Source organism: Trachurus trachurus, assembly GCF_905171665.1.
Source record: "Trachurus trachurus genome assembly, chromosome: 21".
Lineage (NCBI taxonomy): Eukaryota > Metazoa > Chordata > Actinopteri > Carangiformes > Carangidae > Trachurus > Trachurus trachurus.
The window spans coordinates 7,753,861-7,781,750 of record NC_139899.1 but is presented as its reverse complement, the minus strand read 5'-3'; the positions used below and the strand labels follow the sequence as shown (position 1 = coordinate 7,781,750).

The 27,890-nt window shown below is 41.3% G+C and overlaps 2 protein-coding genes across 3 annotated transcripts; one reads left to right on the top strand and one right to left on the bottom strand.

The window, feature by feature from the left end:
* Nucleotides 1-502: 502 nt before the first annotated feature.
* agpat3 (1-acylglycerol-3-phosphate O-acyltransferase 3) lies at nucleotides 503-19,025 on the top strand. 2 transcript variants are annotated; one of them, XM_083997256.1, is made up of 10 exons: nucleotides 503-731; nucleotides 10,535-10,592; nucleotides 10,805-11,035; nucleotides 11,960-12,129; nucleotides 12,269-12,430; nucleotides 13,869-14,022; nucleotides 14,124-14,226; nucleotides 16,285-16,360; nucleotides 16,821-17,019; nucleotides 17,238-19,025. In XM_083997256.1, exons 3-10 carry the CDS (start codon nucleotides 10,858-10,860, stop codon nucleotides 17,327-17,329), a joined length of 1,134 nt encoding a protein of 377 aa, XP_083853382.1. In that variant the 5' UTR covers nucleotides 503-731; nucleotides 10,535-10,592; nucleotides 10,805-10,857; the 3' UTR covers nucleotides 17,330-19,025. The 2 variants fall into 2 exon arrangements, with proteins under 2 accessions (XP_083853382.1, XP_083853383.1); XM_083997257.1 differs by lacking the exon at nucleotides 503-731 and adding an exon at nucleotides 1,468-1,537.
* A 5,747-nt stretch (nucleotides 19,026-24,772) lies between these two features.
* Nucleotides 24,773-25,702, bottom strand: LOC311005074 (olfactory receptor 4E1-like; the record flags this gene model as incomplete). Its single annotated transcript, XM_083997387.1, has 1 exon — nucleotides 24,773-25,702. One exon carries the CDS (start codon nucleotides 25,700-25,702, stop codon nucleotides 24,773-24,775), a length of 930 nt encoding a protein of 309 aa, XP_083853513.1.
* Nucleotides 25,703-27,890: the final 2,188 nt, after the last annotated feature.

The following is a 27,890-nucleotide window of genomic DNA, read 5'->3' as shown; positions in this document are numbered from 1 at the left end:
ATGCATTGTATGCATATCACCTCACAAGACAAAAAAGACACCAGTCACTAGCAGTAAATAGTAGCCTACAATTAAAGGCTAAATGTTTTAGAATAATTTGATTTTCACTGCTGTAGCACCACAGAGGTTATAAGTGACTGCATATAGTTGCAATCATGTTGCAGATAATACAAAAAAAAAAAAAATTAGCTGTGTAACACCAATTCATTATGAACGTTGAATACTCTGAATAAAAAAATATAGCCTACTCTCTATTTGGTAAATTAAATTGTAATATTCAAGAAATTCTCACCAGGGTTATAATAATAATCTGCTCCATAAACTGAGGTACCTGACTGTAAATCAGTAATAAAATACAATTGTTTAACCTATTTAAGTAAAATTTATTCTACTTTTACTTATTATTGAACTTGTAGGGCTACAACAGTGCGTCAAGTGAATAAAACACATAATGTGTATTTTATTTATTTCTTGGTAAATGAATGAGGGGCCGGACCGGATGTGGGACACGCTGCCTTCAGATGGGCTTTGAGGAAATGTGGAGCTTTAACCGACAAACAATAGCGCTCCTGCAAATCGCATTACCTCAAGTCATTTTTATTGCGTTTCAGGAAACGGGTGAAGTTGGAGGGGGCCCCTTGACAGAGTAACTTCACAGCCCTGAACGCCAGAAAGCAGCGAAGAAGTACAACAAACCCTGCCGAGTGACTCCCAGCTGAACATATTTCCAGGTAAGACAGGAGCTCCGCTGCTCACACTGACCGCTAACGTTAGCAGGCTAACTAGCATGGCTCACGTTAGCAGGCGGCACGGCTCAGTTGACCGCTGACTAATGATGTATGCCGGGGGGATTTGGCACTCGTCTGTCACTGAAGAGACAAACATGCCAACTCCATCCTCCTCCTCAAATACAATCATTACCCAAGCTGCACTATTTTTTGCTGCCCGTGTTAGCATGTTAGCTTGCGCCGTTAGCAGCTGGCTCCGTCCTTCCACTGAGCCCCACAGTCATGTCAGGTTGAGGCAGGAGGCAGGTGTCAGCCGGCGGTAACCTCACTGCCGTCTCCCATATCAATGGTTTATCAGGCATGTTGGCTTTCTATTCTGAAGAATAAGACGTAGAGTCATTTTTGTTTGCAACTTTGAGTTCCCGGGGCTGCTAGCTTTACGACATGTGTCAGAAGATAAGCCCAGTCACTAGACACGGGGGTCCAGCCATGCCGGACCGATGCTCCCCATCTACACTGGTGCGTTTTAACTCGGGGGGCCATGAGGCTGCAAAACTGAGCAGAGTGCCAGAGTCGATGGTAAAGTGTCACAGGGTTCATTTATGGAAAAAAAAAACCCAAACTGCTTTTACAGTGCAAGCCGCCTGTGCCCCGCTGTACGTCATGTGCGCCAGCTGGCTCAGAGTTGACCTGCGTCGTACCTCACGCCAGACGTGAGGTTACTGGAGTTCATTCAAGTCTGCGGTTCTCTAAAGCCAGTGCTAACCTTAGGCTCAGTTTTAACCAGCGAGGCAAACGGTGCGAGACAGGCAAGTACAGTGACCGTCATCATTCCTGACATTTATATGCTTGCAATGTTATTAAGTGCTCCTCGGTGTCTACCATTGTCACAACAACATTGTGACTATCCTGCCACAGCATTTGGCTTGATTGGTAAAGCAGTAATGGATATTGGATGGGAACATGTGTATTGTATTGGCTCATTGGTTGCACACAGGTATTGTAGAGATACATGTTGGCTATTGGAGTGCTGAGCTCATAAAGTTGTCTGTGTCATAATGTCATAAGTTATTATTTAACAAAATGTGTATGGTTTGAGGTTATCCGATGAAAAACTGAATCATATAGCAAGTTATTTAGTTTTATCGCAAATCTGTAAATTTTTTGTTGAGTACAACATTGTTGATGATTTCTTCCACAGAGTCTCTTAATGACCACTCCTCAATCAATGTATCAATTAATCAGACAAAACATAGCCTATAGCAAAGACTAATTCTGACTGTAACATACAAGGTCTACAGCTGAAAATATTCAAACCTTTCAGCTTTCAATCAGGTAGAAAGTATTTCTGGCCAACAAGAGGCCAGGGTCTTTTATATTTACTTAAACGAAATAGCCAAGCATAGCTTCAGCAATCCAGTTTCTCCACAAGACCGAGCTTGTTGCAATGTATTGTATTTTCTGCTGCAGGCCAGGAACATTTTTTGGCCTCCAAAATCTAGTGTGCACAGCAGTGAATGCTCAGTAAGACATGCATGTGTGGCACTGAGGGAGAAATTGAACCATTTATCTCAAATCTTCAGATTAGACACGTGAGTCATGCATATCGTATAAAAGCACTGTTTGCATAAAGTCCAATGACATGTTATCTTTTATCTGTTAATCAAGCTGAGCCGCCCTACTATACTCTTGGGTGCATAAAGGTCATTTGTGAAGAGGCCTCCAGGACTTTGAGACATACACAGATAAGCCTTTATCTGTGGAGGTGCATGTTAGACTATGGTCCTACACTAGTGACACATATTTTAATGAACCTTGTAAATTTTACACCTTGTGATAGATCTGCTGAACTACAAAGTAACTTTGACCTCTCATGTACAACATAAAGGGTCAGTATTCAAGTTGTTTGCAGCTTCCCTAATTACCCCATTTTCCCCTTCCTGTTGTTAGTCCCATTATTATTTTGCTGACTTCAGCCAGAAGTGCCTTTATGTATCTTGAACACTTATCACTCGTCTTCACATTGTGGCAACACAACAGAGTCCAGAAGGACCTTTGAAAGGTTGATGTGTTTAAGTGATGCAAGGCCACTCTGCATCAGCCAACCATTCACCTCATTTGTGAAATACATTTTGACTTCTGAAATAAACTCCTTTGTTGAGGCAATGCATGAGGTGTTTACCTCAATATAAAATTACTTTTTTTCAAAATTATTTTATAGCAATTTGCTCTTTAATTTTGATCTCTGAGCTGAGCATGCCCAATGACACAGGTCATGTTTACATTGCTAAGGGAAAAAAACAGATATTTGTAATAAGTAATTTGGTGCCCAAAGCAAAAATGGGATTTTTATTGTGTTAGTAGTCTTCTTTTTTTTTTTTGTCATTTTTGTACAACAGTAGATGGCTGCATAGATAATGCATGTCAGTCGGGCCAGTGAATTGCTGGATTTGATTATTGCATTTGTCACTATGGGTGGTATGGTGGTGCAGTGAGGGAGTTGCTTGTGTGGGTTATCTGCTGCTTGGCTTCCTCCCACAGTCCAGAGATATGTCATCTAGGTTGATTGGTGACTCCAACTTGCCCATAGGTGTGAATGTGATTGCATTATGTTTTTCTATCTCTACACTAATTCATCAGTTTACTTGTCAGGTACAGTGCATGTAGGCATTGTTGCATCTAACTTATTCACAGCACATTTTAATGCACTGCATATGTCTGTTTTGCAGTACTTGTACAACATGTCTGTATATAGGGTTTTGTCTATATAGGTTTGTCTCCATATGTCGGCCCTGTGATAGACGGCTGACTTGTCTAGGGTCTGCCCCGCCCTCACCCTATGTTAGCTGGGATTGGCCCCAGCCTAACCACAACCCTGCACAGATAAGCGACGCAGCCATTGGGTGGATGCATGGATTTGTGAGTGTATAATGTCACCAATTATCAATAATGACCAAAATAAGATATTAATAATGCACTGAGCATATTGCTTGTATTATTGCCATACACAACTTTGACATGAGTGAAAATATCAATTTGTCATATAAACTGTGGAGTAGTAGTTTCACAGAGCTGGAATGTAACCACAGCAAGTGAAAGTTAAGTCTCACTTCATGTTGTTTAATTTTCATTGTTAGCTCTTTTGACTTATAGGTGGGGGGTTTTTTCGCAATCAAAGAAAGTGAATTAACTTTCAGTATTTTACCTACAAAGTTTAACACAAAGGGTTCTTTTGGCTGTGGTGGTCGATGATGTGGCTCTGTGTCACACATTGCTAACATACTGACATTACAAACCACAGTTAAGTGTAGTATAGAGGCTATTATAGTGGTGTTATGTGCAGCACTTCTTACTTTGAAACATGACCTTCATTGTCCAGCTATCACAATGTATTTTTATTTCTATTTATACTTGGCTTTAGTGGCCGGTGGCAAGCCCTCAGGATTGTACTATAACCTTTGGCCCATTTGCTCCAGTAAAAGCTTGACAGTTTATTTCTGCGTCTCCCTGTCAGCTTGTGTGAACCTTATTTGACATTAGCTCCGTGCGAAAAACCTAAAGGCTTTCGTTGGCTTCCCCACAAGCCCTGTTGTCCATCTTTGTGTGGCCGAGGATAGATCTGTTTGTAAACAATTTTCAGTTCCTGAGGTGCTGACAGGAAGACTTCAGGGAGGTAAGAGTAGAGGATCAACAACTGATTTCCAGGCATTTGATTAATTAATTCCTAATTACACTTGACCAAAGAGAAACAAAGCACAGCCTGGCAACACATGAGGGGTGACTGCTTCTAGAAACCATTGACCCTCTCTCTGAGGTCATTACGCTTGTCTTATGCTACGCATCGCCAACTGGAGGCCAATGGTGAGACGAGGTAAGAAATTCAACATAATGATTGGTTCCTGTAGCACAACATATGCCCTTCTGCTAACTCCACCTTTGTTAGGTAGAGCCCAGCCTTCTTCTTTGTCAATGTTAATGAAATGTGACACATCCAGGGTGCCCATAGCCTGCTAATCAGCGCTAATCTGATCCACTGGATTAGAGGATGTGAATGCATGTAAGACACTGCTTAGAGTACATGTGTGTCTCCCTTCTTCCAGAAGTGAGCCATCTATCAGTCTATCTAGCAACCCTTAGTAGGCTGTAATAAGAATCCCCTGTGCCCTTTAGGAGTTTTTGGTGTTTTCTTTTTTAACGTGCTGTCAATGGAGATCCACTTTGGGATTTTTTCTGGTGACAGGAAATTGTTTGGGCCTCAGTAACTTGTTGCGCTGATTAGGCAGTGCCTCCAGCAAGATTTGGGATCTGGCTGCTGTCATCATAATCTCCTTCCTTCTGTGAGATTATCATGGTTATGAAGCAGGGCAGGCTGTGACTACCGCGCTACCTCGTTCTCTGCAGGCCTTTCATATATTTTTTTATTCTGGCTGTGATTTGGTGAGATACCAGGAGCCAAAATGCTGAACCAGAGTGCTGTGATGATCTTCACTGGAATTTGTGGGGCGTTGGTGGTCATGGCAATGGCCTACTACGTCTACTGGTAAGTTGAATGCGAGAGAGAGGTAGTTTGGCTTGGGGCCACAACAGGCCACGGTGGGCCATACAAGATTAATAAGAACTTGTAAAAGAGATGCCGGTCGGTTTAGAACTCGCAGACTTATCTCAGATATTCACTGTGACACATGGACGCAGACAGTTTCAAGCCGAATGACAGTTTTCGAGTAAAAGCGATAACCGATGTGTGGTACCTGCCAGGATGTGGTTGAACTGAACTCATCTTAAGCTGTCTTTTTTTTTTTAATGGTCAAATTCAGCACTTCTTTCTCATGTGTGAGAGTCAGTGCAAGCCATATTTATTCGTTGGCACACTCAGGTGATTTCACAGCAGAAGCAGCTGTCCACCCTTAAGCAGCTTTAACCCAGTCAGCAGCTCTAATCTTCACCTTAGGCCAAGTAGGGTCACAGGTGGGCTCTGCATCTTCAGGAAGTTGACCACCACCACTGGCACCGTCACACTCAATATATGTTACTGTGGATGACTTCTGTGCCAAATCAAGTGTATTTATTCTGGACCCTGCAAGGGAAATGTTGTGTATGAGGAAATACCTGAAGTATGGTGATCAGAGATAATGATGTGATGAAATTGTGCCATTTTCAAGATGAATATTGGTGACTGGGATTTGAGAGGAGGTCACGTGTGAATACTGTGTTAATCATTGTTTTTTACTGCCTAGTTTTAATTTTGAGAGCCATGGAGCACTGATCCAATCGGTCACATTTGACCTGAGCTGTTTACCTGCAGTTTAGAGAAAGATTTATCTTGGCATGGTTATTTGATTGTTTGTATAAATACACTGTAGTAGTCAATATATATTCTGTAGAAAACGGTAAAATAAACAAACAGCGTTTTGTTATGTTTCAGCAGACATATAGCAATCTGCCTCAGAAGAGCAGGCTGATACTATCAACCAATGTTTTCTTATCACAGATGAGTCACTGGCTGTATCTGTCTGCCATTAAGAATATGATATTGTTCTACAGAAATGCAAGGATTTATTTAAAACATTTTGAAATGCCATCAATGATTAAAAACATTTTTTTTCTCACAACATATAACATGGATAACACATTTTGGTGCCACAGGAATGACTACAGATATGATGATTCAGTCAACAAGTCATATTCTCCAAACCTAAAGGAACATGCTAGTTAGCTACCAAGACCTAACAAAATCCCCTTATCATTTAATTTACCTTGGTAAAAATGAAATGCAAAAATTACCATTCTAACTTAAATCATAACCCATCGCAGTTCGCAACAAATTTGCACAAACATTGAGCCCAACTAAGCTCATATGACTGATACAAGTGTAATGAGACTTATAGGGTCATCAACCTCATTTATGTGTCAGAAGCTAAAGGGAAGTATTGTAACTTTGTACAGTAAAGATACTTGAGGAGCTGAGAAGTTAGATTTAATATTAGCAGTATACATACATATCTTACTTAAAATCAATATATGAACCAAATCTCTTAATGTAAAAAAAAAAACCCACAACAGGCCTTTATCCCAGCAAAAGTGAAGAATAAAAGATTAATACAAGAATGTACTCATGAAGATGACGGAAAAATAGCGACATACAGCCTTTACAGCTTGAATAGTGTTTGGTAATTAAAGCAGAAGTAAGTGGTCCGGTCGTTTTCGCTAATGCTGCGTTCCAGGCAGGCTTTTGAAATCGTAAATTACAGCTTCAAGTCACAACTGACGACTTTGTAGCGTTCCAGGCAACCCACTCGTGTTTTTCCGACCTGTTTTACCGGTGAAAGTCACTATAACGGCCACTCGTAACTTCCGACCAGTGAACTCGTACCAGATCGAACTGGTACCACTTCACGGTCGGAAAAATACGAGTTTCCTTGAACGCACCATAACAGTCCTCGTCCCTACGTCGCCACATTCACGGCGTTCCTTGGCTGCACACACAGCCCTGCATGCCGTTCTCTCTCCTCATTGGATAAAAACTGTAGGATACGATAAATGTTTTCTCTTCGGCTCAGAGCAGAGCAGAGGGACTGAGAGACCCGTGTTTCAGACCAAACACTCTATATAAGTGATTGCTGTCGGAAGATATAACTATTTAAGACTTATATTAACACAAATATATCACTTACTTCTGCTTTAAGTTGATAGAAGAAAAAAAAGTGTTAAGGGGGAAGAGACTGATAACAAAGTTCATTGCATGTTTTTCTTAGCTGTCAGAGAGTTGCTGCATGCTGTCACAGCCAGGCAACTTCTCCATTGCCTGTTCACGGCCAGACAATGCAGACTGAAATGTATCGTTTCTACAAAGTTTCAAGTCTCCAACTTTATCCTCATTTAATACTAAAGTGGACAGAAACCAACATTCAAAAATAAGTCTCCAAGGTTGACCCTTTTTATAAGTCCTCTCATGGATAGTTTTTGTTGGAATTTGTATCTGTAATAAACAAACAAAAAGGTTATTCAACATGAATAATCTCTTGACACTTGTTCACACCTTTTGGGTCACCTGTAGAAAACAAGAGCAACACAGCAGTTAACAACACTAAGTCACACACATAACACATGTTTTGGTTATCTTCTGGGTATTGCCGTTTAAGCCCACTCAAATAATGCATGCAATGTAGGATCCAAGCCAAACAATCAGGATTCTTTTAAAAAAGACTGATCTACTAATGGGAGCAAAGCCTTTACAGAAGACCATGCTGCAGTCAATTCATTGATTAAACAGTTTTACTGTGGACAAATACATGAGCTATGAAGTTGAAGGATCTTACAGAAACCGACTGTTAGATATTTCTTGCACTCACCAAACACCTATCTAGTCTAGTCTGCTGAGTCTATAATGTGCACTTTGATTCTGTAGCGTTGTAGCCTGCCACCGTTCCAAAAACGTAACCAGATCCACCAGTGCAATGTGCAATAGTGCAACTCTCTCCCTCCTCCCAGTAAGAATAAAGTTCACATCTCTAACATAATGCAGAGACAGCTGCTGTGGACTGGACTGATAATCAAACCCATCGGGTGACTTGTGACACACATTAATATGTGACAGTATTTCAACACTTCAGCATGTCCCAACTCCTGATATTTAGAAACATTTTTATGTCCGTTGGCCCCGAGGACTGAGCTGGAGTCCTGTGGATGTGCATGTAAGATTTCCTTCCTTTCACACCCGACCCACTTGGCTATTCTCTGTATTGTGTTGCAGTGTTGTAAGAGGGATTGATTGCACTGGGTAAGACCTGTTGCCTACCCACAATGAACTGGCCTTGTGTCAACTATGTGCCTCAATTTTGTTAGTTTGCCCTTAAAAGGATGTGATATAGTGAAGTTGGCTGGAAAAGAAGATTACAATAAGGGTAGTTGGATTTCTGCTGGTCTATAATTTGTTAGGATAGATGAAACTGTTTTGGGATTGTATTCAGTGGACATTTGGGGCTTTTTTGTTCTATGTAGATCCAACTGTGAACAAGAAGTAACAATAATATTTGAAGAAACAAGAAAGTCGTCATCACAGATGCCCTGTGAACAAGACGGCGTCTGTGGTTGAAGACTGCTATGTCAGTGACGTGCAGGCACACAGCGTTTCTGTGTGTCTCCCTTGTTGTCTAGCTTGCAGGCTGTTGTTCTAAAAAGCAAACACTAGAAGGCCTCTTTTTTTCAGCTGATTTGCTGACACAGTTGTGCCAGTGAATGCAGGTGACTGTACATATGTTGGTGGTGCTAGCACGGCAAAGTTAATCGAATAACAGTCAGGAGCAAACAAGGTTTGGCTTCCACAATGAATTGAATTTCCTTGTGTGTAATATTCATGCATTACTCTTAAATGGTTTTGCGGTAGCGAATCAAATCAAGTGCTCCTTGTTTACAAGGAAAGTGTCTCAATTTCCACATGCAGTTTAGGGTAAACTCTTTGTCTTATCTATTCATTTATCAGATATTTTATATTGAAGAAAACACAAATTGTATGTGAACAAAGTCTTGAATCATAATTAGTTCTGTCTATCTATTAAGTCAAGTTTTTGTTTGACATATAAATATTTGACAGCCATATTCTGTGATGTTACACAAAGCAGGCGTTGGCCCCGTTGACCACAGATCTGTCCACGGGTGTACGGAGGAGCAGCTCCTCATGAGGCAGATTAGAAAGGGTTCTCAGAACAGCTTTAAACTGGCTTGACCTACACTGTAATGGGCTTTGATGCAGATGTGGGAACAATCCATTCAGGGCCAGTCGCTCTCCAGGCGCCCTGGCGGGTACTCGTTGATAGCAGTCGTTTAAGGAAAACACCTGTCGATAGTCTGATGGTGACAGCAGTTGAACAGGCAGAGTGAGTCTGGGCAGGATATTGTGTAATGAGAGATGTTCTACAACAAAACAGCATCTTGTTGTGTACACACGGTCTTTTGACAGAACCCAAACTGTCTATGTACATCATCTCCGTGGCAGGTGTCTGCATAATAGAGATCCATCCTTTTTTTCCTGAATGTGTTCATTCTCCTCATCTAGCTTATCTTGTCCCAGCATGCTTTGCTCAAATGGATTCATAGTCAAACGAACACGGCCACATCCTCACCGAGGGGCAATTAAATATTTCCAGTCCGTCCGGTTGGGAGGACCCTGGAGCACCTGAAGGAAAGTCACACAGGCCCAGACAGACCCTTGACCTTTGCACTGGCAACATGAAGGGCTCCCTCGCAGAAGATTTTCCTCATCAACCGGTCGCCACGTTTATGATTTTAATTAATTGAGTCATTTAAGAACAAATTTTTGTCTGAGTTATTTCCTGCCTGACATGTGTAATTACTGTCTCACAAATCTAAGGGACCAGCCATGTAAACCATAGGACTAAGGCCGGGGCAAGAACCGTTGTTTGCTCTACATCTGGTAAAAATAACTTTAATAATCTATGAACCGTCGGTGACAGATCAACAGCAGTGGTCAACGTTGCTGATGTCAATGTCAGAACAGTCACAACCAAACTAACATGACATTTTAGACACGTATAGTGTATATGTATACTATACACAGCACTGTGACGTAAACTTGCAGGGCCCCTAATAAAATATAGAATTATGGTTTTTCAATGGTTGCCGGTGGTGGGGGGGTGGCTGTTCCTTCTGTCCCAGTTCAACCTGTTTGATGACACAAGCACAGCATACGTTTATTAAGTTTGACTCTAATGACACCGAACTGTAGCCTTTTATGTTTCATATCACCTCTGCCACTGTTACTGCAACCTGTCCTCTGCTGTCGCCCGCAGGACTGTGCTGTTGGCTGACGGGCCGTGTAAACGCGGCTTGTAAAAGGACCCCACCGTGGTAAGAAACGCTGCTTTTCGTCTTTGAATTTCTGAGAGCAGCCCACAGATTTAAACAGGGCCACATCCTTCTGTCTACGCCGTTCCATGAAACTGTTAATTGTTTACCACTCTGTCCTCCCATCATTTTCTCCCTCCCCCCTCGTGCTCTTTTGTTGTCTGTCCACGGCTCTGACTGAAGTTGTTCTCATTGCCTCTGCTGTTTCTCCTCAGGTTGGTCATAGTGTATAGAGAGGAGCCGACTCAGCTCTCCAGGCTCCTCAGCCATGGCTCTGCTGGCCTATCTGAAGAGCCTGTTTATCCTGCAGCTGCTGATGGGCTTTGTGTTTGTGGTGAGCGGCCTCATCATAAACTTCATCCAGCTCTGCACCTGCGTCCTCTGGCCATTTAACAAACAGCTCTACCGCAGAATCAACTGCCGGCTCTCCTACTCCCTCTGGAGCCGTGAGTAGATGATGCCTACTATATTGTTTGTATAAAATATTCTGTTCTTTATGCGAAAACCAAGTTTTATAATTCAGTATACAACAACACCAATGTGGTATTATCATATTTTCATATTGTGACACTTGATCTGGCCACTTCTCAAAGATGCAGTCTCCTTTTAGTTCTGAGAGAAAAATCTTAAAGGGACAACGAGGAGTTTCGGAAAAGCGAAGCGTTTTCACACTACATTTATGAGCCTCCGCGCGCACCGTGAAATTCTTTGACCGGCGCAAGACGGACTCATGTTTTCATTCATCACGAATTAAAGTCAGAGGTTGGAAGACGATCACATACCGTCGTAGTTCTGACCATAAACGGCGATTCGACGGCGTTATTCTCATGACTCGCCACAAAACCGAAAGTAAGGAAACGCTGGTCGGCTCGCCCAGCATCTCCGCCACCACTAATAATAACAAAATAACGATAGAGACAAAACGATATATTTATCGAAAATGGGCCCATTAACAAGTGTGGGTAGTGTAGATTCATCCACATTAACGTGAGACTTTTTTATAACCAAATAGAAACTCCTCGTTGTCCCTTTAACTCCTTCGTCATTCATGATGTCACCAGGACCCAGTAAACATTATTTAACCACCATTTGTTGCTGGGCAGAAAGTGTGCAGTGTGTTCATCAGAGCTTAATACAACAGGTGGCTGCTTGAATGGGTTAACAAGAGGAGCCAAGGCTCAGCTAGAGGTTATATTTGCACCGAAGAGCTAAAAGCGCTGAAACACTGAAGAAATACTGAAACATTTTAATATTATTCAAGAAAGCAGGGGAGAAATGAACATGCTTTAGTGAAATTATTGTTACTGATAGAAATTATGTGATTAACTATTTTTTGCTAATGGACATGATGTGTTGTGATCTCTGTGCAGAGCTGGTGATGCTGCTGGAGTGGTGGTCGGGGACCGAGTGCACTCTATACACCGACCAGGCTACGGTGGACAAATTTGGCAAAGAGCATGTCATCATCATCCTCAACCACAACTACGAAATCGATTTCCTTTGTGGCTGGACCATGTGTGAAAGATATGGCGTCTTAGGGGTCAGTAACGTAGTAAAACGTGCCGTTAAAAATGATGCCAACTTCATCTGCTGTTGAGAATGAGTTCAGTCCATACTATTAGAAAACCATGCTTCTTTGCTTCACTTATAAAAACCAGATATCTGTCCTTCCTCTCCAGAGTTCAAAAGTGTTAGCCAAACACGAGCTGTTGAAAGTTCCTCTGATTGGCTGGACCTGGTACTTCCTGGAAATAGTTTTCTGCAAAAGAAAGTGGGAGGAGGACCGAAACACTGTCTACAGAGGACTGGGCAGACTCAAGGACTATCCTGAATTTATGTGGGTAGGTACAACTCAGATATACTGTGTTTGTCCATTTTCTGACAAATCTCTATGAGAGTAGATATAAAAAAATTAAAAAAAATTGACTTCTTCAAAAAAATCACTCATGCAGTTGCTGTGAAATGTAGTTATCACTGTTTCCATCTAGGACTCAAAGTGCACAGTGTAGATAAGGACTTATTCATTCCAAGGAGCATTCCAGTTCATAGGTTTAAGTTTTCTTAGTTTTAGCAGTAGCACCTCCCCCAGTCCCCTTATTCAGCATTTACAAGCACTCTACAAACGTTTGGTGAATGGTTTATTACACAATATAATGTAGCTCTAAGCAGATGCAATATAAACACTTGTTGACAGATGCATAATATAACAAGTGTACAACTGCCTTACTCGGTTGTATATAATGCTCCTAGTTAACACTTAGATGCTTGGGCCTGAGGTAAGTGTTACTCTTTGAATTATATTAAGTGACAGCAACTGAACATGGAGATGTGGCTGAAAAGAACCACAGAGGGCCAGAAATGATCAGAGAAATGAGGATTCAGTTAAGTTAGACATTAAGGTTTGACTCACTGGGCTGACTGCATGTGTCCTCACATCTCAGCTCCCACCTCAGTGAATACTGTGAAGTTACTACGAATCCCCAAAAACATGATGCCAGTTGTGATTAAGTGCAAATATCCGTCAATCATCCACTGGCAGTTATTTAGATTTCACTGAGGAAAATGTATTTCCCCCATTCTGAATGCAAGAACACCCTGACGCTGCCCTTCGGCCTAGTTTCTCATACCTACATTGATCTTGGCAGTGGTACACACACACACACACACCAAGTTCTCTGTGTGCACCAGCTGTGTTTGAAATTTCTCAGCAGCACAGTGTGTGTTTTTTTTTTTTTTCCCCCTTGTGAAACTTGATGAACTGCACTGGAGTGTGAGTGGACCTTCATCCGGCTCGCCGATGCAAAGCAGCTCTTCTCTGTTTAAATGAACAAGTGCTTTACATTCAGACCACCGTGGTACCTGGTGGCAGCACGTCCTGCTGTGTGAGCTGTACAAGGTGTAAAGGAACGGGTGTGACAGATTTTCACAGTGACTCAATCACTCTGCCAGCTGAGATTAGGCAGATCAGCAGTTGATCTAATTACTGCTTAAGTCAAGCATCAGGCCACTGCTAATGACATTGCTTTTTATGTTCAGATAAACAAATGTAACTTAACTAAAGTCGTTGGTAGAGCTGTCATTCACTTGTCTGCATTAATGCATGTTAGATAAGACAGTGATTTTTAGTTCTGTGTTAACATTGGGGTTAACTTGATCCGCAGATCAACCAAGCAGAAGAAGTGGATGGGACAACAGAAAGGAGGTCACTTCATAGGTGTGTGCGTGTGTCTGTGTGTCCGCGTGCTCTGGGGTACTAACGCAGCTCTTTTCCCTTCACAGTTTCTCCTGTATTGCGAGGGCACCCGCTTCACCGAGAAGAAACACCAAATCAGTATGCAGGTTGCGGAGAGTAAAGGCCTGCCCAAGCTCAAGTACCACCTCCTACCGCGAACTAAAGGATTCACCACAACGCTGCATTGTCTTAAGGGCACAGGTGGTGTATACAAACACAAGCACGCACAACACACAAAGTTCCCCACGCTCAAAACACACGGGTCATTTGTTCTAAATTTGACATTTCACTGTGTCTTACAGTTACTGCCGTGTACGATGTGACCCTGAACTTCAAAGACAACCAGACTCCGACTCTCCTGGGCATCGTCAACGGCAAGAAATACAAAGCTGACCTGAGTGTGAGGTGAGTGCCACCAATACCCTCTGTTTACTTCAGCCTCTGTGTATTTCTGTACTGGGTTATTGTAGTAATGATGCATTACACTGTCAGCTGCTCTGAATCTCCTCAAGTGGAAGATGATGAATGCGTTTTAAACCTTTGGCCTCCTTCCAATTGCATTTTTGTTCTGTAACAATGAAGGAGACTGTGAGAGTGCTCAAAATGTTGGCCAGTCTCCCACCACGTTTATGGTTTCAGAACAGTAACTCTGATGGGGAAGACACTCTTTACTCAGGCTGCATCCACTCTAATACATTTTAGCTTTGAGGCGCATCACTTTTGCTTTGTTTACGCCTGCCGTCCATACTGATGTTGGGTTTTCAAGCCCCTTAAACAGAGTCTTATGGAAACAGTGATGCAGACATTCACACACACCCACGCTTTGGTTCCTGATTGGGTCCTGATCAGTCACAACATGTTGCACCTATCAAGTCGAAAACAAACGGTATCTGTCTCAACTACCGGTGGTGAATGCAACATGGATAATGAGTTAAACACTTTGTGGACTTTGCAGTCTTTGCTAGCAGCTGTGTAATTAAACATTTTCCCCGTAGCTCTTCCTGATTTCTACAGCTACAAAACTACAAAGCAGACAAGCCGCTTCCTGTATACATTGGCATGCACATCCCCGAGTGTCTATGAATGGTTATGTTGTGCGCATTATCAGGCGCGTTATGGGCAGAGTCTATTTCTGATACGGAGCCAAATGAGTCATTTGTATGGACAACATTTTCGTTTTAAAGCGTAAATGCATTAGTGTGGATGCAGCCTGACTTTAAAGAGCAGGAAACAGATTCTGAAGGCTCCCATTGAAAGGGCCAGGAGCAGTGCGCCTTTTGCCCAGATGGCATAACAGAATAATTAGAAAAAAGATATAGTGTTGTGTGAATTTTACTCAGATAACCACAGTAAAAAGGAGAAGGCTGGATCCTACTAATAGTTTTGTGGGAACACTGAGTTGACCAGAGTCAGTTAAATATAGACCTGGTGGCTGAAGTCACTCGGCAGGAAAAGAAGATGATGTACGATGCAGAGTGGAGGTGAGTTCTAGGTGAGGGAGCCCTCTGGTGGCGAGAAGCTGCCATAACAGGCCACGTCTGACGCAGGGTATTACTGATAATGAAACATTCTCTGTCGCCTGCTGAGAGGAAAATGGAAAGTGTCCGTGTGTTTGTGTCCTCCTGATGAGAATGATCATGAAGTGTATCTTCATCTTTTTTTCCATTATATCAGAATACACATCTTATTTATTTGTTTACAAAGGCGCTTTTAGGCTCAGGTTGTGGCGCCTGTCAATAATGAAAGAATACATTTTTCAGTGTTTCCCCCCTCGAATGTATTTTCAGCAGTGGTGCTGTTGTGACGGTGTGGATGCGATGTCAGCCCGTGTTCATGCAAGTCAGAATAGCTTTAAATGAAACAACTTTAGTATCATCATAGACAGGATTGTGACATTCATCTGTTCTGTAGCATTTAATATCAAGTTAGAATCACTACCTCTGCCACTCAGACTTTTGTCATAATGTTTGTGTGAAGACAACACTGGCCGTTGTCAAGATCACACAGTGTGTGTGAGTCAAAATCATTTGCAAGCCCATTGATATAAATGATTGTGTGAAATTCTAGTGGCAGCTCTGGCAGAGGCAGAGAGTGAATATTGAGGTTTTTATTGTACAGTCTTCGGTCAACGTGTTCAAAAACATTCAGTTCCAAAATAAGACTAAAGCCTTGTTGTATGTTGTAACGACAGCCATTATCATCAAGGTACATTCTTGTAGCTTTGAGCAGGAGAAGTTTTAAAAAAAAAAGGAATATACATTTTGTGCCATGACTGTGTCTGCCATTTTAAACTACCAGCTTCTGTATATCCACCATTTTTCCACATCTGTTTATTTGCTGCTTTCTCACAAATAGCAGCATAAAATGAGCGAGTTGAGCTAGTTATTCATTATGTGTGCGTCTCTGGCCATCAAGACTAAAATTGTAAATGACACCTCTATCTCTATATTCTCTCCCATGCAGGCGGTTCCCTGTGGAGGAAATACCAGATAATGAAGAGGAGTGTGCCAGTTGGCTGCACAAACTCTATCAGGAGAAGGTAAAATTGATTAAACCATTTATGATCAGAATTCATACAGGACAAATTGTATGCGTTGTCTAGTGCTTTGAATTGTGTGTAAGATTTTCTCCCAACGCTAAAACAAGTGGTTTGTGAATATCAAGTAGACACCCGAGCCCAGAAACTTCATGTTTTGACTAAGAAGTCACATTTGAATGAAGTCTCCAATGACTGACTAAAACACTTTTGGACTGATTACTTTCTATTTAGAAAGTCATAGTCAGGCTCGTTTGGACATTTACAAAGTTTTTTTCTCCTTACTGTTGGATGTTGTAGTGGAAATGTTTATGACCATTTTTGTGAGAAGACTTATTACTTACCTACTACCCCTTACTTATAATAGAAACTCTACAGAATGTGTCAGGCAAATAGACAAGAGATTTCTGTGTTTTTTTTTTTTTCAAGTTACATGACAAATTATTCTTTATGCCCCTCTCAGGATGCCTTACAGGAATCTTACAGCAAGGAAGGCAAGTTCCCCGGACCCACAATAATCCCTCCTCGCCGACTATGGACGCTGCTAAACTTCCTGTTTTGGGCCACTCTGCTGCTTTCACCCCTCATCAACTTTGCATGTGGAGTGGTTGTCAGCGGCTCCCCCCTTCTCATCATTGGCTTCACCATTTTCCTCATCATAGGTGGGTACACTCTCATCACTGACACTAAGGTGAAAACTTTTCTGTCTCCTGAGGATCGACTAGTAAACTGGTCGATTATCACTTCACCTGGAAGAAAATAAATTAAATTCAAATCTCTTAAATTTGCTCCAGGCTCAGTGTTATTAAACATTTTGAATTGCTGTTCTCATTCACTTCTTTTTTTTTTTTTTTTTTTTTTAAATCTCTTCTCTCCTCAGCCTCCGTAGCCATTCGTCGCCTCATAGGGGTCACTGAGGTGAAGAAAACTGGCTCCAGTTATGGCGACCCGGAGGCCAAGAAACAAAACTAGAGTGTGTCACCCCGCCCCTCCCATGTACGGCCATTTCTGTGTGGTCGCCCTGCGGTGTCTCACCACTACCCAACTCCATTCTCCTCCTACTGTTGAGTCAGTTGGTAGGCCGGGGAGGAGACCCAGCTGTGAAAACATAATAGAGACCAGACTTAGAGATACTAATGGCACTAATTTGAGAAAGAGCATGGAAGGTCTGGGGGTTCAAGCTCTCCGGTGTAACACACAACAAAAGGAAGGGGAGATGCAGTGCCGTATCTATCGCCTGCATCTTTCTTAATCCAGCTAGTCCCCATCCCAGCCCCATTAAATCCTGGTAACACCCGAGGTCAAGCTCCTAACCTGTCTGAGGTCACATGGACAACCAGTCCGCCCATTTTCTGCTCTGCACTAACTACCTCCACTTCCCTGTCACATTCATCAGCCAATCAGGGAGTGGGGGGCGTGCTCATTGTTTTAGCCCACAGAACACAAATCGGTCTGTACCTGATCTGTTTTTTAATCTTATCCTCCATCCAGGGGCAGAGCGTCACTGCTGCAGCAATCTGTAATATGTATGCAGGACGTCTCCCTCCCTTTTTTTCACTAAGTGGGACTTGTAATGGGAACCGGTGCCTTGAGGCCCAGCCTGGTTTCCTTAAACTTAAAGGGTCAATTCACCCAAATCACAAAAAAAAGAAAAAATGCATTTATCCCCTACTTATCTAGCAATGTAGATTGTAGTCGTTTGTATACAATCAAGGTCTGATATAAAAACCACTGAGATTTCCACTTCCACACCAAAAAATAGAGGTGGATAAAAGTTTATTAATGGGGCTCAAATCATTTGTTCATTTTGTATTTGATTACACTTAACAGCTGAGTGTCTTTTTTGAAACGGTGACTCAGTTACTCGGATAAGTTCTGACAGTTTTAGTCAGAAACTATGTTTCGAATGTAAAGAATGAGTGAAAACTGTCCACACTGACATCACTGGATTATCCAAGTCACTGGCAGACTGTTTCTGTGAAGAGCCCTCTCTCTCTGAAGTTTTCAAATATCACTTCATATCATTTGAGCCCCCACAGTGATATTTAATTCACCTCAGTTTTATAAGTGTATGAGCAGAAGTCTTAAAGGAGAGATCTCAGAATAAAAGTCCCACATCATCTCCAGGACTAGATATCACAGGGGTGAAGATGGGGAGTCATTTTTTACTTTAAAACCTTGTGATCTTGGTGAATTGACCCACTAACATCCTGGTTTGGAGATGCTGGTGTCTGTTAAATTACAACAAGGGCTCTGAATGTGAAACTGTCCTTATCAAGGAAACCTATCATCTGTTACAGGTCTCATTAGTAGCCCGCAGCACCGACTCCCACGGATTCATTCGAAAACATTTCAGTTCTCTTTCCAACCTCCATTCCTATTTTCACTTGCTTTACACAAATAGGAATATGCATACATGCTGTTATTCATTTCTTTTAACATTACTGGACCATCTCTGACCCCTAAATGTGACGTTAATTCAACCAGCAATCCCAGTCTGAACACTGAAGCAGTTCAACAAACTACTCGCCCTCTGATGCCAGTTAATCGGCAGCTCGCTCTGCTCGGGTTGATGTGGCCACTCTGCTGTTGAATGGCAGTGGACCCAGACTCCAGAAAAAGGTCACCAACTGTCTTCATGTAGCCTCACAGCTGTTAGCGTTATGTTTTGCTTTCCTGACATAGATCTATTGTAGTGATGTTTCAACCTTTGCCTTAAATCAAGCTTGCTCAGGCAAGGGATTGCTTATTCGCCAGCCCTTTAAAACAGCACCCACCTCTTACCTCTGTTATGTTTGGATACCCACCCTCTCTCCCTCCCATTACAACAGTGTGTGGTGGAGTAGCACACATTCAACTGATCTGATGGCTAAAATGTATGAATAATTGAAAACCAGTGTTTAGTCTTTAAAGTTAGAAAGGTGTTGGCTTGTCGAAGGCGTCTTTGTAACTGTGAAGAGTCGTTACAGAAAGCTGCTTTACACTCATGATCAGGCCAACTTTGTTTCACTAGAAACTTGGCACAGCGACATTTGGCCTTCGTCAGAGCACTTTCAGTTTCATACATTTCACAATTTTAGAATCAGAGTTGGTGGTTTTTAACAGTTTAAAATTACTGCAGTATATGAGTGGATCACGTTACGCAGCCCAAAATACACGCGACAGTAGCAAGACATGGAGGGGATATTTTGTGTCCCCTTCTCTCTTCCCCCTCTGCTCTCCCGTGCCACATGTAGTATTAATCTCATCTTTTGTTTAGTCGGTTAAAATTTTTGGGATCATCACTCCTCAGCAGCGATACGTTGTGTACTTTCTGTAGAGTTTTCTCAACCCAGACAGAATTCATGCAAGCCTTAATAGACAGTGCTGCTTAATTTTTGTGTGAACATGTAGAAGCTAACTGAGCCCCTGTTGTAGTGAAAGATCAAAATGTGAAAAATGTCCTCCAGTATAGTAAAAAAGCAAGTTGCTGGGATTAGTTGTCAAGTGACTTGTTCTTAAGTTTCAACATAAATAAATAAAGAGAACTGAGAATGGATAACATCAGATTCCTAATTAATCCATCACTTTTTTTACACATAGATTCTTGGAGTTGCATTACCTCAAACATTTGTGAAAAGCTTTAGGGTCTTAGCCTGTTGTCCGTTTTCCCTTAAATCCCATCAGTCGGCATCGGATTACAAATGCACTCTGGTCCATCCTGTCATTCAGTAAAACAAATTTTCCAAAGCAGAAAGGATGCTGAGAACTTCAAACAAGTATTTAGAAATTAAAAAAAAAAAAAAAAAACTTTTTTCACTGGATGTTTTTTATTCAGTAAAGAAATATAAGTGTAACTTGTGGTTGCTTTCCTCCTTTTCTGAATTCTCTACTGGAACCAAATACCTTTACAAATTGACACAATTTTGACATTTTTTAAACCTCAAATATAAGTCCGTTAGTGGCACCTCTTGCGTCAGCTTTTGTTTTGTTTTCTAAGGCTATTTTTATGTTTTCTTCAATTCAAACACTTGAGAATATTAAAGGATTTAATCACAAAGCAACTCTTATTCTTCGACTCATTTGGATTTGTGTGACTTTCTCTTGTTGCAGTTTGGATGAAAGGATTGTAGCTCCGCACAACAACGGGGGCAGTGGTAGCTGAATCCACACAAAGCATGTTCTCCCATGTTTTTTCTCCATCCACAGCCATTTTCACAGAGGCACACTGACATCCATCCTCCTCCTTCCATCATTACACAGCCACAGTTTTCCATTAAGCTACAGTATAAAGTCAAGTGTGACGGTATGTAGAAACTGTAAATTGAAAATATGTACATAAGGTAATTGATGAATGTCACATTCAGTTTTAGAAATTGTAGAGATGTACTTAGTTTTTCTTTTGCAGTAGACTCTGAATGACATGAGCCAGTTTTCCATCAGATGCCCACAGGACATTGTGGACATACAGTGGTAAGAAAAAGTCTGTAATCACTTTGGACGGACCTGGTTTTCTATATTGTTGGGTCATGAATAAGATCTGATGTTCGTCTAAGTCACAAATTCAAACGAACACATCATTCTTGAGCTTGCAACAGACAAATGTAATCATTTAACATTCACAGTGCTGGTGACTTACAGTAAAGTCCTGGCAGTGATAACCTTGAACAAGCGCTCCTAGTAGCTGATGTTCAGGAGGAAGCTCGGACCACCCTGTCTTCTAGAGCTGCTTCAGATCAGACGTATTATTAGGGTGTGTGAGGTGTGAGCAGCTCCCTTCGGGTCGTTCCCCTGCACCTTTACTCTACTGGGAGTAGGGTCTGAGCTCTCACTGGGCCACATTAAAAGATTTTCTCAGATTTTTCTGTAGATGATAAGTTCACGGTCACCAAACTCCAGTTCTACAGAGCTTCAGCTGGTGACGATATCAAGCTGTCCCCAAATCATGATGCTTCATCCACTAAACCTCTGGATTGATGTTTCTAAGTTGGTATCCAGTGTTTCTCTTTCTCCATAGAGCTATTATCTTCCCAAGCAACTCACCAGTCTGTTAAATAGCTTCCCAGTTACACTGTGGGTTGTCATTGCTGTATGCTCTTTTGACAACTTCAGGTGTGGAGGATGTTTTTCTTTTCTTTTTCTTTTTTTAGAGGGCAGCAGCCTCGTCTGTAGTATCCATGGACACCATGTTACATGATTTGCATATGGTTGACTTGTGTACAGAGATGTTCACTAATTTCTATCGTTCTTTGAAGCCTCTGAACTAAACATTGTGTGTTGTGTCTTTGGACTCATCTTTGCTGGACTCCTAGTATCTGTTTATTTAATGATTATCTGACTGCAGCCAACACTTTGAGTGTTTAAATAGGGATTTCAGTATAGACAAGACCAATACACAGTGTGTTTTTGGTTAAATAGATGGGGTTTGATTTACTTGAATTTCACCTGAAAGAAGACAAATCTATACTTAAATTCGGGTCACTCCAAAGGGATTAACTCACTTTTTCTTGCCACTGTACAGTCACACCGAGTGTGACAGGGTGTTGATAGACTGTATAAATGTGTACATAATGTAAATGATCATTATGACTTTCAGTTTTAGAAATGGCCGAGATGCTCTTCTGTTCTTTTGCAATAGCTCTTTTGAATGATAGGACCATGCATTCAGGCTACAACCAAATGTACCAATGATGAAAATCTACGGCAGAGCAAGATTCAAACTGAGCTGGCCTCACGGGTGCAGTTTACAAAATTATCTGCAACGATTATTATACTTGACACTGTCTCACTGTCTGTCTGGTTCGGAGCTGTAAATACCTTCAGCGATGCCTCTCTTCTGATAAAAGCCGCAGACAGAAGGCTGTAGTCACAGATGATGCTTACGAAGCATTTTTCAGACTTTATAATTAATCATGGTTTCTTACTTTTGTCATTACTTTTTGCATGATGTGCACTATTGCACAGTCACTGAATCGAGTTAATTCTGACTCAGGGACTCTTTTAAAGACTGGCAATGCAACAGCTGTGGCATTAACTCTGACTTTGAATCTGAATAAAAGGCTTTCTGAGGAAGCTGAAACAGTGTGATTCGTGCTTTTGTCAAATATCTTGACTCAAATGACTTTTTTTCCCTCAAGCCATAAACTATAACTAAAAAAGCTACAAAGTAGTTTTCATATTTCTCAGTCTGATATTAGTTATTTACTACATATCGATAAACTGCAGACTTGGTTTTTCAGAACAACCAAGTTCCAAGTGTGTGTATTATTTGAGTAAAACTGTAATTAGAAATATAAAAACAGTGTGAATAGCAGCAGCTGCTAGTTAAAGGTCCATTAAGTAGATGTTTGATCATCACATGATTGTCTTTAACAGATGATGGTTGTCCACTTGTTTAAACAGCATTTTGGGATGTGTCGTCTGAAATGTGAAGACCTACACACTTCCCCTTGATTGGGAGGCAATCATTAGGAATTCTGCTATTTTTCAGCGTCATGGATAGACTTTCTCAAGAAAATCTCAAGAAAACAGACCTGAGCTTCATTTGATTTTTTTTTCCACATTTGAGAATAATTGTTATTTATACAATGTGACTTTTAACAGGACTTTGGACCTGAGCATCGTCCTACATGACCATGATGGAGAAGAGGAAAAAACATGAACGTGATCAAAACATGAAAGGTGGATCCATTACCGTCGCAACATTTCAGGCTGGTGAGCATGGTCACGTCCATCAACCTTCAGAGGCAGGGAGTGGACAGTAGAGGGAGCCGTTGAGCTGTTAAACAAACCCTGTGTAGGAACAAATTAAGGAAATTCACCAAGTATGAGAGACTGATAGAGTTGTCCCAAGATTAATGTAAGTGTGTCTATGAGGCATTTCACAGTATCAACTAAAATAAAACTGCAATATGTCAGTGCCCAATGTCCAAGTGGCTAAAAAATGTAATACATTTCAATACAATTTTCTGATTCACTTCATACATCTCTCCCACAAATTGAGAATGCACTTCTCAAAACAGTCCATTTATTTCTCATACGACTAAATTACCTAGAGCAATCAAAACCTCATTCACATAACTCAAAACCTGCAAAGTCAGTCAGTCCTTTCAACATTGTGATGATGAAATTATTGATGAAATTCTTTATTCAGTCACATCACATAATAGCTACAAACATTATCAACAAAGGTAGTGACTGAAAGGGCACAGGCAGAAGCATAATGCTTATATTAATGCCTGTCCTACCAGCATTCTTACAATATAAAAAACAGACAAACAAACAAGCAAGGAAACAAACATACATAAAAGCATTGTCACCAGTGAATTAAACACATTATACTTTCTGGAGATATTTTGGGTAATTAGGCTACAGGCCCATATGATATTGCAGAAGCTGAGGTTGTACAGTATAAGGTTTATAGACAAGACATGTTGACTTGAAATGTTCCTATTACTATAGATTTCTTTCTTTCTTCCTCTTATTCTTCTTTTGTTTTGTTACACAAACAATAATCTGAACCAACAACAACTTGTCTGCAGTCCCCCTGATGAGCTGGGTGAACCCTGAAGACAATCTGGTTGTGAGTCAAATTACTCAAGAACCTCGGACAAAGCCAGCAGGGTGAGAATCTGCAGTTTCAAAATGCTTCATCGTTGAATTCATGAACAGAACATGTTGCCCTGATTGGTGAATTCATCCATGAATGGGTTGAAGTTCCACATTTTTTGCTCAGTTTTTCAAACAGTATGGTCATGAACAATGGCCGAAATCATCAAAGTCAGTTCACTAGTTATGTTAACTATTGAGTCAGTGATGTGCTCAGGGGGAGTCTTGTCAAGTCACAGCAAGATTCTCATTAAGGTAACCTGAACTTTTGACATTAATAGCTGTTCTCTGATTGTATGGTAACTCTATCAATTATATTCATATGTACAGATCTCAAGTTCTACAGTATTTAATATTTATTTTCCTTTGGTAATATTTTACATATAAAATACATCCTCTGCTGTGATTCCAGACTAAATGAGAGGTTTGGATCATACATCTTAGTTTGTATGATTTAGTGTTACAAATTTCCTATTCGGCATTACATACACAGAGAGGACCAGAACAGGTCCATATTTTCCTACATGTTGCATGTAGCAAACCAGACATTAAATCAACATTAGTCTAATGGAAATGAAATGCTTTGTTAGTGAACACATCTCAGCTTTGTAAAACCACACTCTACTGAAGACATTTTCAAAACACAGACATATGTTAAGGTCAACACACTGAATTCTTTTGCCAGACAACGGGGTCTGAAATTTGTTTCATCTGGACACACAATACAACATTACTTTTGCACCACTTCTTTCTAACATTGGTCATCTATAATGTCCCTGTTAAATGCAATTACTCATCAAATCATTCTGAGTTGGTCGAATGAAGATGTCACTTTCTGCCAATATGAATTAAATACAGGATTTTGTTTCGTACTTTGGTCAGTTTGAATCCGTATATTAGAGGATTCATAAGTGGAGGAATAAGGAGAAATTCCATAGAGATGAAGTTTTGAAGGCTTTGAGGTAAATCTGTGGAGCCAAATCGCATGTACATCAAATCAAAAAGTATTACAACAAGGAATGTAACTAAAGAAATTAAATGGGGCACACATGTTTGCATAAACTTTGCAGTGTCATCTTTGGACCTCACACAAGTTCGAACAAGATGCATGTACGTCCAAACAATGAAAAACCCATGAGACACATAGATAATAATTGTTGCATATGAAATAATGTTATTTGAAATGGTGTCGACTTCAGGACAAGCAAGTTTAACAACAATCCAGTTCACACAAAAAAGCTTCTGAATTTTTGAACTACATAGCTTAAGCCTGGATGTTAGTATAATACAGAATGAGAAAATACAGAGAGGAGTTAGCCAGGAGAAACAAACCAGCAGAGAGAGCCTCCTCTTTGACATGAACACATGATAGTGCAGCGGTCGACATATAGCCAGATACCTGTCATAGGCCATAACTGCTAGGATGGACAATTCACAACAAGCAAATGAGTACATGACAAAAGCCTGGAGAAGGCAGCCTTCATATGAGATTTCTGGTGAGGGTGACAGTAAATCCAAGAGGAATTTAGGGTAGAAACCTGTCGTCCCATAAAGTCCATTCATGCAAAAACTGCACAACAAAATGTACATAGGTTCATGGAGGTTTTCATCTGATATAATGATGATGACAAGAGAGATGTTGAAAAACAAAATCACACAATAATACAGTAAAGTAAGAGAGAAAATAGTTAGTTTGTAATTCATTGTCTCATTTATCCCTGAAAGAGTGAATATTCTGACAACAGAGACATTATCCATGGTCAGAGGACAAACCTTCAGTTATGAAATCTTCAAATTGTAACAATTCAATCTCTACTCGTCTAATACAATGACCTACACTAACGTTACATGCACGGCTGTGCTGCCTGCTCTGACTCTGCTCCCTCAACACCAAGCATTAATAACAGCTTGGACGACAGAACAACTGGGAATTTAAACACAGTTGTTTTTATTCTTGTGAATAAATCTGTACACATACTTTTGATTTCCTAGCAAAACAATCTGTATTTAGATTGAGAAAAGTTATGTATTCAAATACGAGAAAAAAAAGAATTATCATCATAGACACCTCAAAAGAAAACTGGTGTATATTGTTTTGTTTTTTTTGGGGGGGGTCTGTATTTAGAAATTGAGAAAAAAAATTACAGTAGGTAACAAATAGCATAACGCACACCTGAAGAGATACGTTTTCAACTGTCTTTTAAAACTATCGACCGACGAGGCATTTCTTAGTTCATACGGTAGTGTGTTCCACCATTTAGGAGCGACTGCCTCAAAAGCTCTGTCACCGTTGGTTTTTAATTTTTGGCAAAGGACAGTGAGAAGATGGCGCTCAGCTGACTGAAGTGGCGGGACGATGCCAAGAAAGAAGATCAGCTATGTATGCAGGTGCCTGACCATGGAGGGCCCTGTGACAGTTAATATTTTATGCTGGATTCTGAAATTAACAGGGAGTCAGTGTAAGGATGCCAAAACAGGAGAGATATGACTGAATCTGTGAGATTTGGACAGAAGCCAAGCGGCAGCGTTCTGGACTAATTGTTGGTCTATAGAAGTTTTATTGAGAATTACAGTAGTCGAGACCTGAGGAGACAAAAGCATGGGTGATCATAGCTCAGAATGGGATACTATGTGTCTGAGTTTGGAAATGTTTTTGAGGTGGAAAAAACAGGAACGGGTTATATTTTTACGTGCTCATCAAGAAGCATGGCCTGATCAAAAATACCCCCCAGGTTTCTCAAACTGGAGTTGACATTTGAAGAGAGAGACCCTCAACAGCTAGCAACTTTAGAGGAAATGTTGTCAGGGGCAACAACTAGCACTTCAGTTTTTTTTTTTGCTTCCATCTAATCTCTGCTCCCTGAGCGTCAACTAAACAGAGAGCGGGTTGGTGGCATCTTATAATATAGCTCTACTAATAACAAAGACTGGCTTTACCGTTCACTCTAAGGGAGTCTCTAGTTATTCCTGCAATAAAGGAGGCAATCTCCAGCGCTACCCTGCGCCAGTCACCAAGGCCATCCCGCTCAGCAATGTGTGTGGCCCAGCGCATACGGGAAATGTCTATTGGACACTGAGCAACAGCTGTATGCTACATTGCACAGCTGTCGCTTTAGTGTCCAGCTAGATGAGACCACCACAACCAACATGGCCTATGTCCGTTATGTGTCCGGGAGGGATCCTCTTGAGGATTTCCTGTTCGGGGAATACCTGGCCACAGACACGTGAGGGGAAACAATCTTCGCTGCCCTGACTGAGTTCCTGTGGGAGAGGGACATCCCAATGACGAACATCGTTGCCTGTGCCACGGATGGAGCGCCAGCTGTGGTCGGCACCGGGGATTCGCCACCCTACTCAAGCAGCAAGTCCCCATGGGTGTTGACAGTGCACTGCGTACTACACCGTCACAAATTGGTGGCCAAAGGAATGTACCCGTCACTTTATCAGTCCCTGGATGTCGTGGTCAAGGCGGTCAACAAAATAAAAGCCCATGCACTTAATGATCGGCTCTTCAGACAGCTGTGTGGGGAAAATGATGAGGCCTAAGGGGGATGGGATGACGCTGGTCCACTCCAAGGTCACCATCTGTAGCTGCCTCGCAAAACTGGAGCTCTACCAATAGAACCTGGGGAGGCAACAATTAATTCATTTTTCACAGTTAGCCAAGGTAGGCTTTTGAATTAAGGCCTGTTCATACTACGCAAGAAGAAAGAAATGTGTGATTGGTCAGAATAGGTATTTCATATTAGAGGTCGGACATGCCACCTCCATTGCCTCTTTCTTTCCATCTCATCCGCAATCGCGCATAATAAGCTATCAGTAAATCCTCCTCCGCCGCTTCAAATGTGTTGTTCTCCTCCTCAATCAATGCAAAAATTGCTATCTCCACTAAGGGGATTCCCACAGGGGAACATGTACTTCAGTGGGCGGGGCGTATGTGGAACTC

Bases quoted from the DNA above. Each gene is read 5' to 3' on its own strand.
- agpat3 (XM_083997256.1), top strand. From the start codon at position 10,858: ATGGCTCTGCTGGCCTATCTGAAGAGCCTGTTTATCCTGCAGCTGCTG. The intron at 11,036-11,959 runs GTGAGTAGATGA...ATCTCTGTGCAG, and splicing joins CTCCTACTCCCTCTGGAGCC to AGCTGGTGATGCTGCTGGAG. The intron at 14,023-14,123 runs GTGGTGTATACA...TGTGTCTTACAG, and splicing joins GCATTGTCTTAAGGGCACAG to TTACTGCCGTGTACGATGTG.